Below are 12,120 nucleotides of genomic sequence, written 5' to 3' on the forward strand. Positions count from 1 at the left end.
TGAACTTCTGAAATACTTGGCATTCTGCTGCCTCTATATACTCTTCGGTGCAAAACATTAATGAAGGAACAGCCAATCACAACCCCGATTCCTTTCCCATGGTCGGTCGCTTGCCGCTGTACGCTATATAATTCCCATTTCTTTCTTTTTTTCCTCAGTCCAATTTATTTCCTTACCTTCTTCAGCTAAACCTTCCAATTGAATTCCGCTGTGTTTCTGAGAGAGAGAGAAAAACAACAAAAAGCATTTGAAAGAAAAATGGCACAAAGTAATGATCAGAGTACCTTGGAATCGATGAGGAAATGGGTTGTCGACCACAAACTCCGTGCCGTTGGTAAGATGCTTCTCTAAAGATTTCTTAATATTTTATCCTCTTTTGTTTGTGTGTTTTGGATTCCAAGCAGGATTTGGGGGTTTTGAACTAACATTTTGTTTGATTTGCTTAATTTGGGAAGGTACACTGTGGCTAAGCGGAATTGGATCGTCGATTGCTTACAACTGGTCGCGCACAAATATGAAACCCAGTGTGAAGATAATCCATGCTAGGTTCGATTTCTCTTTGATCCCTCAATTTGTCACTGTTCTTTTTTCGTTTCAACTAATCAATGTTCCGATTAAAATATTCGCTTGAGTTTTGCCTGAACTGAGAAACGACCTAATTTTACCAGATTAGGATATCTGTCTGTAATTTAGTTATACCTAATTGCATATAATCTTTAAATTTCATCCTAACTAAGAACCAATTTCTAAACTCTTTGACTATGGTTGGTTGCAAAATAATAATAGCTCGAATAATCAAATTAAGAATAGGTATCGTTTGTCTTATTAGAATAGCTAAATTTCAAAATCCTTAAGAATAGTCTATTCTAATAAGACAAAAAAAGTTTGAATTTCCTATTCTAGCTATTCTAATATAACCAAACACTAAATAGGCTATTCCGAATAGCTTAACCTCAAAAATAACATATTCTCAACCCAACCAAACATACCCTTTGGGAATTCATAACAATTTGTTTAACATTTATTTTACTTCACAAAACAAGTTATGTATTAATTTATTAAACTTAAAAATGAAATGAAGAAAGTTTTCTTCAGAAATTGAACTACTGAAACAGCTCATGATCTTTCGAAATTTATCATAACACCTTGCCCTAAGTATGATCATTGGTCATGAAAAAATTTCGACTAAAATTAATTTCAACTAACATTATGCTTTTACTGTGAAATTAAAGGTTGCACGCACAAGCTTTTACGCTGGCTGCCTTGGCAGGAGCTGCTGCAGTAGAATACTACGACCATCATCACAGCGGGTCCAACTCGTCAGGTAAACAGTACGCCAATTAGTGTTTCTCCATCGGTGTTCTACCTCACAATGATAATAATACTATTTTGAGTATGGAGAGAATCATGTGTGTAATGGTTTACAAAAATAGTTTTTATTTTTATTTTTTTATATTTTTATTACAGTGATTCTGGTAACTTTACTACGAAAAAGAAAGAACAGAGAACTTAGTTGTTCTCCATAAAAAATATTCTCTTGTTAATTTTTGTGTTTTTTTTCCCTTTTATGTTTTGTTGTTTTCTGCTATTAGTGCTGTGTTAATCGCTCTATATGTGGAGACTAGCATCGTACCCGTGCGTTGCAACGGAAACAGATTATTTCATTATAAAATATTACAAAATGAAGAAGATCAAGCGTTTTATTATTTCATTATTTGTGTGATCTTTTTGAAAATCAACCGTTCAAATACGTGCTGCACAAATCTCAAAGCAATAATAATACTGATACGATATGGATACGGCGATACGGCAATTTTCAAAAATGAAGGATACAATACAGCTATTAATATATATATATATATATATATATATATTTATTTATTATTTTATATATGATATTTATATAATTATAATTTAAAGGGAAATTTTTTTTTATGCCACTCCAAAACATTGAAATTAGGTTTTTGCCACCCCAAAACTTAAAATTAGTTTTTTGCCACTCCAAAAACAATCAAATTATGAAATTGCCATATTTATACAGCTGATATACATATTTGATTAAAATTATTCTGAAAAATGTTGTATAAAAAACGTATTTTTGTATTTCCAATTTTACCCTTCAATTAAACACAGAAAATTAAAATTAACTCTCCAGTCACCCTCTCCGTCTCCCTCCCATAATCCCTAGCAACCAAGTCGGAAAAGCTTCCTCTCACGATCTCTCTCTCACTCGCCGAGCACCTTAACCAAGTCGGAAAAGCTGAGAATCGCGATCTTTCTCTCTCTCACTCGCCGAGCACCTCAACCAAATCCAGCTCACATCTGTTTCTCCCTCTCCCTTCCAGTCCCTTTCCTCTCGCGATTTCATTTCCACCAACCTTCTGCAATGAATCGCCATCGGCCACTGGTGGAGAGACTCACACGATGTCCTCCTCAGAGATCTCCATAACTTCGGCTCAGCCAAGCGGCTCTTCTGGAGCTTTGCCGATGGACGATGGTGCCGTGTCCCAACTGTGGCCACAAAGTGATGAAGCTCGTGAGCCAAACTCCGTTGAAACGAAACAAAGTATTTTACAAGTGCCAAAAAAACACAAAGGTATGTAGTTTTAGCAATTTAAATTTAGATTATTTAGATTAAGTATTGAAATTTGATTCCATATACAACGGTACTTTAGCCGATTTGGGGGTCTGTTATACTGGCACCTGTTATACTGTTGACAAAACCTATTACTGGCACCTATTATACTGGCACCTGTTACTGGGTATCGAAACAAGGCTAGTATCGAACAAATCAGGAAGTAACAAATCAAGAATTTATTATACTGGCACCTGTTACTTTGCTTAAAAAGAAGATTATACAAATGGGGGTGTGTTTATATTTAAACAGATATTAGAAATAATATAGCTATTATTACTTAAGAACCTTGTTTAATGGTACTGGTATGATAAGAATCTAGTAGTCCCTTGGTTGTTTAAATCCTAGGTTTGTGAAACTGGTACTGAGCTTGAATCAAATTCAAGTGGTACAGGTGGGAGGTTACTGTAAAGCAGGATGGTACAGAGAAGTAAAAGGTTAATCTAAGTTGGGGTATTGATAAAGGAACTGCCACGTATTTATGCTATGTGCAAAATGCCATGACTTTCAACTTCTCCAGTAAAAGGTTGTCAAACTTATTATGAACTTTCGGATAAGTTAATAGGGTTAATTTGGATTATAGATAATGAACTTTTTATTTTTTTTGTAATTGCAGTGGAATTATAGTTGCAATTTCTTCATGTGGAACGAGTACGAGGAATTTCTTCGCGAATTAGGGATTGTGAAACAACGGAGTGATGTCGAGCATGTGGTATCAGACGTTCGTAGAAATGAAGCTCGATATGATATTGAGATGGGAGAATGGAAGGAACACAACTCTCGCCTTGTTCAATTAGTGGAGCAAATCAAATTTCTCGTTACTATCATTGTCTTTGTAATGATTGGTGTTTTAATTGTAATGATATGCAAGTAGTGTTGATGTTTGGATGTTAGAATTTTAGGGTTTTGTTATATTTTTAGGGTTATGTTTTAATTTTAGCTACCTTGTTGAATTTGCTTTGTAAAGGTGGTGATGTATGGATGCTATTTTGTTCAGTTCTAATTCCAACTAATTTGTTCAATTTGATATATGACATGTGATTTGAATAAAAAAAACAGTTCCCTTCCTCAAGCCTTCATTGACACTCATACTGTTGCCAATCTTTAGACGATTCAGATACTTTAGCTCCCCTCTTTTATCAAAGGGAACAAATACAGTAGCAAAAGTTTAAAGGTCTGATTTGTTATTACAAGGTCTTACAAGGTATCCTAAAATTATTTTTCTGTAGACTTCTCTTGGTATATAAAAATTTCCTAGCTCTGCAATACTACTGGTACAAGCTTGATAACATATTTTTATTTAGATAATTACACACTAATATAACTTTAAAACTCTTGGAAATTAATTAAAAAAAAAGCTGACAGACATAGGAATTCATGATAGAGGCAAGTGTGAAAATAAAGAGATTGGAGGTTTCAGCATAATGCAAATAATAGTTGCATAATACCTTTGTAAATACTTTTTCTATCAATATATTTGTTGTCGGCAATTGCCGACAACCACTAAAAAAAAATAGTTGAGATATGAAAATGATTACCAAAACTCTCAGACCATATCGATTCTGAGCAAATTTAAATAATAAGCATAAGTAAAAAAAGTACTTTATGAAATGTAGAAAGAGCTCGATCACCTTGCCTTTTTCAATATTATGAAATCCTTTATGAAAGAAAATTACAATTTAGCCCATATTATCTTAAACAGAAAATCACCCCCAGCTTTAACTTTCTTACAAAGAAAATTGAATCTAAAAATCTAAGTTTAGGGTTTAGCAATTCTCATAAAACATTGACTGCAGTCAGTTGTGCAATTTACTGTTGCCCTCAAGGAAAACAAATTGCAGCTCCAAGAACTGAACCAATCCAGATAGACTAAGTCTTCCTTGCTCTCTTTCTGCACACAAAAATTGAGATATACTAAAATTAGGTCCAGTTGCAGGTAGTGACACTAAAATTTAGATATACTAAAATTCTACAAGTGAAATATCAACCAAGAAAGCCAAGAAGGTAGCTAGACTTATTCTAGAAGGATAGATTTCAATTCAGCTGACCTTGATACCAGATTGAAAACTTGCTCAAGTTTTTTTTTTATTATTATTATTTTTTTAGAAAAGGCATATACCAGATTCCTAAATATTGAAACTGTAACTGACAATGTTTATACCAGATTCCTAAATAATCTATTCATTGCCCAAAACTTATCTAAAAAGCCCACAAAAATTTTCTAGGAGCTAAACTAAACTAATTACTCAAGTTTAGCACCTATATATATAGGAAATTTTATACTAGCCATCATCAACATAACAGTTAGTGACACTAAAATTAGGCTTGACTGGATCAGAGAGTTATACTAAAATTCAACATAGTCTAAAATGAGGAATTACACACAATAACAACAAAAAAATTATAAGAAAATCCCAACTACTTCAATAGGGCGTCTTTATACTTTATTCTGCTTTCAACAACCTATAAACTATCTATTTCATATCCAGCTCAAAATTTCCTTTCACCAGGAAGAAGTCAGATAAAATCCCTTAATTCAAAAGAGCTTTGGGCTTTTTATTTAAGTACTTATTAATCAATGAATGTAATGATGTCCGGCCGTATTTCCAAAAAAAAAATATTGATGCTTGGCTTCTAACGGAAAATCCACACGTAAATTTGAATTACCTTTTGGCGTCTATGGGCAATCTATCTCAACCTGCACAGATGCTTGGCTTCTAACTACTGGAGCACCCTGCTGCATCAATTTCGCTCCTCTATGCCGAAGTCACCAGCTTTTCAGGTTTTCCTAATTTCTGATCGAAGAAGAAGAGAAGGGAACCATGAGTTAATGAGAGGCGAAGGGAAGGGAAGGGTGAAAGAGAGGCGAAGAGATTCTCAGGTAAGGAATTTCCGACTTGGTTGAGGTGCTCGGCGAGATCGCGAGAGGAAGGAATTAGGGATTACGGGAGGGAGAGTGAGAGAGTGACTGGAGAATCCATTTTAATTTTCTCTGTTTTGTTTAATTGAAAGAAGGGTAAAATTGAAAATACAAAAATACGTTTTTTATACAACATCTTTCAGAATAATTTAAATCAAATATGTATATCAACTGTATAAATATGGCAATTTCATAATTTCATTGTTTTTGGAGTGGCAAAAATCTAATTTCAAGTTTTGGAGTGGCAAATACCTAATTTCAATGTTTTGAAGTGGCATAAAAAAAAATTTCCCTAATTTAAATCAAATTTGTAGAGAAAAATAGTTAAATACTATATTTATCTACAAGATAACACATGTGAACTCTAGTGTAGTGATAAGAATTTTGGCACCAACAGAACCCAACTGGGTTCAAATCTCGCCTTCAGCAGAAAAAAAAGGGGAGCGCGGTGTACAGGCTCGGTCCGCAAGCGCTGTGCGTGGTTCAGAGGCGTGGTCCACGGGTGCGGCGCGCGGTCTAAGGGCGTTGGGATCATATACGGCGCAACCAGTGCATGCTTAAGTGTTGAAGCGCATAATTTGAAAAATTCGTCTATATGCGATCTGGAAATTCAACGGCTGAGAATCCTTTCGAAAAAAAAAAAAGTAAATCAGAATCCTTGCAGAATTGAGACATTAAGCTCCTTAATAAAAAGGAGAGATAAGCCTTGTCTAGAAACTATCTTGTACAAGTGGAGATGTTTCAATGGACTTAAATGGAACATCATACGGATATCGGGTTCGATATCCATTGGAAGCCCGAAGCCCTCTTCTCTACTGCTAGCAATTTTTTTCGAAAGATTTCTCTAGCAATTTCAGAGGGTTAATGGGCTATCATACCATATGGTTAAGGTTGTTCCTGTGGTTTTATGATATTGGGCCATGTTTGATAAAAGTTATGAGGCTTTTGGGTGAGCATTGGGCCCTAAAGTTTGCAAGAGATAATTTATATTTATAAAGGGTTTAACTAGCTTCTTATTTTTCCTTTTATTTTATTTCCATGTGCGTGCAAACCCACTCGACACGGCGGCGGATCGGAATTAGACTCTTCTGTAATTTCAAGGGAGAATTTCGTATATACCCCTCAAAAAATGTAAAATTACATATTTACCATTCTAAAATTTAATAATCACATATTTATTCAATTAATCAAAACATGAGAATAATTAGAGATTAATTAAGTTTAATTTTATAAAGAATATAATTAATAACTTGGATTAGTTCCTTCCCCTTCTACGTACATAATCCTTCCTTTTTGGCACGACATTCCTTTTCTATGCTAAAACCTATCGTCGCTTTTTTGTTTTGCTGAAACTTTCTCCTCGTCAAATTGAAATTGTTTTTTCCTTTCTACTTGTCCTCCTCTCTTGCCCAACTGAAACTTTCTCCTCATCAAACACAAACAAACTAAAACTTAGAAAGGAGAGGTAGAAAAGACTATGGAATACGAAGAGGAAGAAACACTCGCGCCGGTGGAGATAAATAGATCTAGATAAGAGCTCAGAGTAGAATCACCCTTATCGAGTAAATCTAAAGAGAAAAAGAGAGCTACTAAGTTGATCCTTGATTTAATTATAGGTTTTAGAATATTAAACATAATTAATATAAATTTTGAATATATTTGATATATATTAAAATTATATTAGATAAATATGTGAGTTATTAGATGTTAGGATGGTTGATATGTAATTACAGAAATTTAGATAGTAAATACTTAATTTAACAAATTTTGAGTGATATATATGAAATTCTCCCTAATTTTGAAATATTAATTATGTAAATTAAAATTTAATTATCCTTTTCCTCCTTTCTCGTAAAATATTAAATAGATGCATGTAATTTAATGATTAAAGTATTTTACGTAACCCTTCCAATCTAAAACTTCTTAGTAGATAGAACATATTTTTAGAATGGGACATAATTTAATTATTATTTTGAACAAATATATTTTACAAAATAATTCTAAAATTTATAGTAATTTGGGTTAGAAGGCGACAAGTGCCGGTCAATATATATAACACTTCTTGTGGCAATTGTATTTACATACAAAATAATTCAACCAGAAAACAAAACGAACCAATATTTTATTGTTAGAGCGCTAGTAAGGTTAATTAACGATTAATTAATACAATTATCAATTAATAGAACTCGGTTGCATGCCATACCATTTTATTAATTAAATTAAGACTTCATTATTTTACAAATTCAGTTTAAAAATTTGTCAACATTTAGGTGGATACATTTGACACTTAACATATGAAACCAAAAAATTTGGCAATTTTTGGCATCTAAAAGTACTATATATATGCATGGAACTCATTCTCCTATATATAATTAATATTATATTATTGCAATAATCCAGTGGTCCTAAAATTTTTGGCAGAGTTTGACAATACAAATACAACAACAATTACATAAAATATCATGTACAGATTCAACACCTGGCATTCAAACTTTTGAAGAATCTCTGTGTTAGATGCAAATTGAGAAGCACCGACACTTTGAACAACAAACAAAGGAGATTTGAATAAGAAAATAAATTAATTAAAGTGATGCTTTTTTGGTTGTAACACACATGATGTAACTTAATTAAACATTTCTCTCATGGTGGTTTGTTACCCCATCTATTATATTATATATAAATATAATAATAAACTGTTTGTTACACTTTCTAGTTCATAGTAGTCATCAATAATAATTAAAGAGCACATGGATGTATACATGGCAATATACCAAAAACAAGAGAATATTACTTTGGCAAGGCATGCAATATTTTGCTGTTAAAGAGACCTTTTCAGAATTATTATAAGATCAGATAATCTGAGAAATAGATCGGTTCAAACGATTCCACACTTTTATCATTTCAATCTAGAAGTTAACAAGATGTATTGAGGAAAAACAATTATATTGTTATCGATTTCGTCACAATGTCAATATGGTACGGTTTCGTCAGATTATTTTTACCAGTTACGTGACATGACACACAAAAGTGTCACGTGTCGTACGTGTCCATTTACTTAACTTGTATATCTTCGGTTAAAAATGACACATCACACCGTATCCAGGGGCGGATTCAGGATTTACGTCAGAGGTAGGCACAAAATACTATAAGAGTATAAGTTTTTTTCTCCTGACGAATTAGAGCAAAAAAACAAATAAAGATCTAAAAAACTCACGACGTGACCAAATACGTCACGACACGACATGATTCAGTCACATCACACGATTTCATAACAGCATGACATTGCATGTGTGTCGGTCACGTGTTGTGACTGACATGTCCTGACCATTCACATGACGTGGTCATTTTTCTAAAATTTGATGACACGTTACGTCACGTGAAAGATTTGGTCAAGGTACGGCACATGGTCAAGTGAGTCACTTGTAATTATGACTGTTAGATCTTTAATCGAATGATGAATCTTAAAAAAACTAACCTAAATTATGGAAAAAAAATAGTTAAACATGACCGGTCACATTTAGATACGTCACGTGTGGTCACGACATGCCTTGGTCATGGTGTGACTAACGTGTTGTGATCATTCACGTGTTATGATCATCCTTTCAAATTTAGTCACGATACGTCATGTAATTCAAGTCATTGACATGACAACATGAAATATATTTAGATCCTTAATAGCATATTTCTTTTTTCTCCTAGCGAATCAATAATTTTTCTGAGTGGAGTAGAAAATTATGTCGCGTATGTTTTTTTTAATTATTTTACACAAATCAGTCTAGACTGATTTTCTTTTATGTTGAATTTTCTTCTATTTGGCTATGAATTAAATCCAAGAATAGGCATTATTTCCGTTCAGGGATAAGCACCAGTATAAAATATCACTAAATTAAAAAAAAAAAAATCAAATTCAGGAATAGACACTTGCCTACTCCCGTTGAACCTTGGGTCCGCCAATGACCGTATCACGTAAATTGACCTGATTACGTCATGTAACTAACTTTGCCAACTTTGTTTCTTCATTTTAATTTATTTTTTAAAAAAATTCACATTTAATTATTAGCATTTTTTATTTTTTTTCAATGAACTAACTAATTTTTTTTTTTTGGTGTGACGTCATGTCTAAGTCAAATTTGTCCATACAAAACATACCGAGTTCTTCTCAAATCAATTGAAGTTTAAAAGCGCCATGTTTTCATAAGCGGTAGCAGGATTCCTTGCATCTATTCTCAATGTTTCTCAATTTCCAACGCTACACTATTGAATTTCACAAGATTCCAAGCGAGATTTCGGTTCTCCATTATTTAGCAAAAATGGATCTGTCCTTTAGATGTTTATATGCTACCGCCTAAATTGCTGAAATCCAACTACTTTTGAAAGGAATCGAATTTCCTGCTTTTTATATGGGTAGAAAATTATTGTCCATAAAGTCACTGATACGTGAATTTTGAGACAAAATTATATATGTTAAAATCCATTCCGGATCCACATATAAGTGATTTTAGAGTCAGAAATTTTCTGTCAATAAAGAAGCAGGTAATTCGGTTCCTTTTAAAAACGCTCTCATTTTGCTGTCCTTCTTTAATAAATATGTGTCAAATCCCCCTAATTTTCATCTTAAAAAAATTTATGCAATGATATTACGATAGTTCACATTTTCAATATTATATAACTTTTGGCAACTGACATTTTTTTTTGGAGAGCTGAATTGATTGTGATGGGAGGCATAAAATATATATATATTTTTTCAAAATGAAGAATTTGGTAATACAACTTGGGGTATTTTTCCGTTTTTTATTTTGCAAAGGTATTTCAAAAAATAAAAATCGACATAACAGATTTGAAGTGTTTATTTGCATCTCTTTCACGTACTGATGCAGGGGCGGAACCAGGATTTGAATTTGGGAGGGACCAAGCCGTCGAAAGACGAAAGAACAACCGCATGGGGGGTGCCAATCGGTATGCATCGGTAAAAAATCATATAAAAATAACCACTCCAATAAGCAACTTCCGATAAGTTGGGGGGTACCTGGCCCCCCTTTGCTTGTACCTAATTTCGCCACTATACTGATGTACAATTTTACGGACTTTTAACTTCATTGTTTACATGATTAGGAGGGCGAAAGATAAACACACTTTGCAATAATCCGATATGTTTATTTTTCTTTTCCAATTTTTTTATTTTGTAAAGAGAGAAAAATAATTATAATTTTCGTACCATTTAAAAATATTAATTTTGTAACTATCTAGAAAAATAGTAAAGAAATTTAAAAAGTATATAAAATTTGATCTCCAAGTACATCTTAATATGGAAATTTTGTTGAGCAGTTCAGATCGACTGTTTGAATTTTAAAGGTGGAAATAAAGACACGAGGCGTGATTAAGACACTAAATTAATGGGGCATTTATACCCTCCTCCTTTTTAAATTGTGTTGTTATAATTCAAATTTTGAAATTTAAACGAGTGCCCCTTTTAAGAATAAAACCTTGGTCCTCAAGAAAGAAATGTGCATTTTTTATTTTATTAATCATTTACATTTTTGCAATAAGGCAAATCATTATTGCGCATGTATCCATTCATCAACAAAAATGGAGAGAAGCAATTTTAGTTAACCAAACCACATCTTTTAGTGACGGTGAGAGATCAATCAAACACTAAATTAGGTTTAAGTAGGTAACACAAAGTGGGACCAAATTGCAAATGTCATTTTTATTTTTTTTCAATGGACAGAAAGTGACATCAGTTAGTACTTGGTCATATTTCCTCTCTCCTCCATTGATTTATACCACGATTTATATTATTAAGAGGAATTTACTTGCACCGTTTTTTATGACATCTTATTACAGAGTTTGGCTATTATAACATCAGTGTTATTTCAACTTATATAATACCAACTCTAAAATCTATTAAATTAGCTTCAAACGGTGAATCCAAACCGTTCAAACCGATCTACTTCATTAATTGTGCATTTACATGCAAAATTTATAACTTTTCGAATTTATTTAGTATTAAGTCGAGGGGTCAAATGTGTGAGTTTTTAAGTTAATTTTAATACATTAATTTTTCAATATTTTTACCGCTTGATTTGATACTAAAATAACTGGAAAATATAAAAAAAAAATTGTATGTAAACGCATCAGTCATAATGTAAAACGGTTTGAACGGTTTAGATTAGTCGTTCGAAGTTGATTTGATAGGTTTTAGAGTTGGTGTTATATAGGCTGAAATGACATTGATGCTATACTAGCCAAACTCCTTATTACATCTTGTATTTTTAAAAAAATTAGAGTCCAAATAGTCGATCCAAATCGTTGAACATGATAGATATATTAAAATATACTTGTAGAACAAATTTTACAATTTTTTTATTAAGTATTTAACAAAATCGTTGTTTTCGGACCATTGAATTTTTGTACTCATCTTAATAAATAGTAAAACAATTCAAAAAATATATAAAATTTGATCTGCAAACACATTTTAATATAACAATCATGTTGAACGATTTGAATCGACTATTTGAATTTTCAAAATGTAGGATGTAATCCGCTGTTACTAAAAAAAAGTATC

The 12,120-nt window shown here is 32.5% G+C and overlaps 1 protein-coding gene and 2 long non-coding RNA genes across 3 annotated transcripts; 1 reads left to right on the top strand and 2 right to left on the bottom strand.

The window, feature by feature from the left end:
- The first annotated feature begins 157 nt into the window (after window positions 1–157).
- LOC144555988 (uncharacterized) lies at window positions 158–1,544 on the top strand. The gene is made up of 3 exons (XM_078304453.1): window positions 158–334; window positions 456–546; window positions 1,233–1,544. The coding sequence occupies exons 1-3, from the start codon at window positions 259–261 to the stop codon at window positions 1,342–1,344; spliced, it is 279 nt and encodes a 92-aa protein (XP_078160579.1). The 5' UTR covers window positions 158–258; the 3' UTR covers window positions 1,345–1,544.
- On the bottom strand, window positions 457–1,226 carry LOC144555989 (uncharacterized). The gene is made up of 2 exons (XR_013512168.1): window positions 990–1,226; window positions 457–751 (listed from the first exon to the last, which is right to left on the bottom strand). It is a non-coding gene; the product is annotated as an uncharacterized LOC144555989 (long non-coding RNA).
- A 2,702-nt stretch (window positions 1,545–4,246) lies between the features above and the next one.
- Window positions 4,247–5,596, bottom strand: LOC144556200 (uncharacterized). Its single transcript, XR_013512227.1, has 2 exons — window positions 5,303–5,596; window positions 4,247–4,526 (listed from the first exon to the last, which is right to left on the bottom strand). It is a non-coding gene; the product is annotated as an uncharacterized LOC144556200 (long non-coding RNA).
- Between the last annotated feature and the right edge of the window lie 6,524 nt (window positions 5,597–12,120).

This window comes from Carex rostrata, chromosome 6, assembly GCF_964058835.1.
Source record: "Carex rostrata chromosome 6, lpCarRost1.2, whole genome shotgun sequence".
Taxonomy (NCBI): Eukaryota; Viridiplantae; Streptophyta; class Magnoliopsida; order Poales; family Cyperaceae; genus Carex; species Carex rostrata.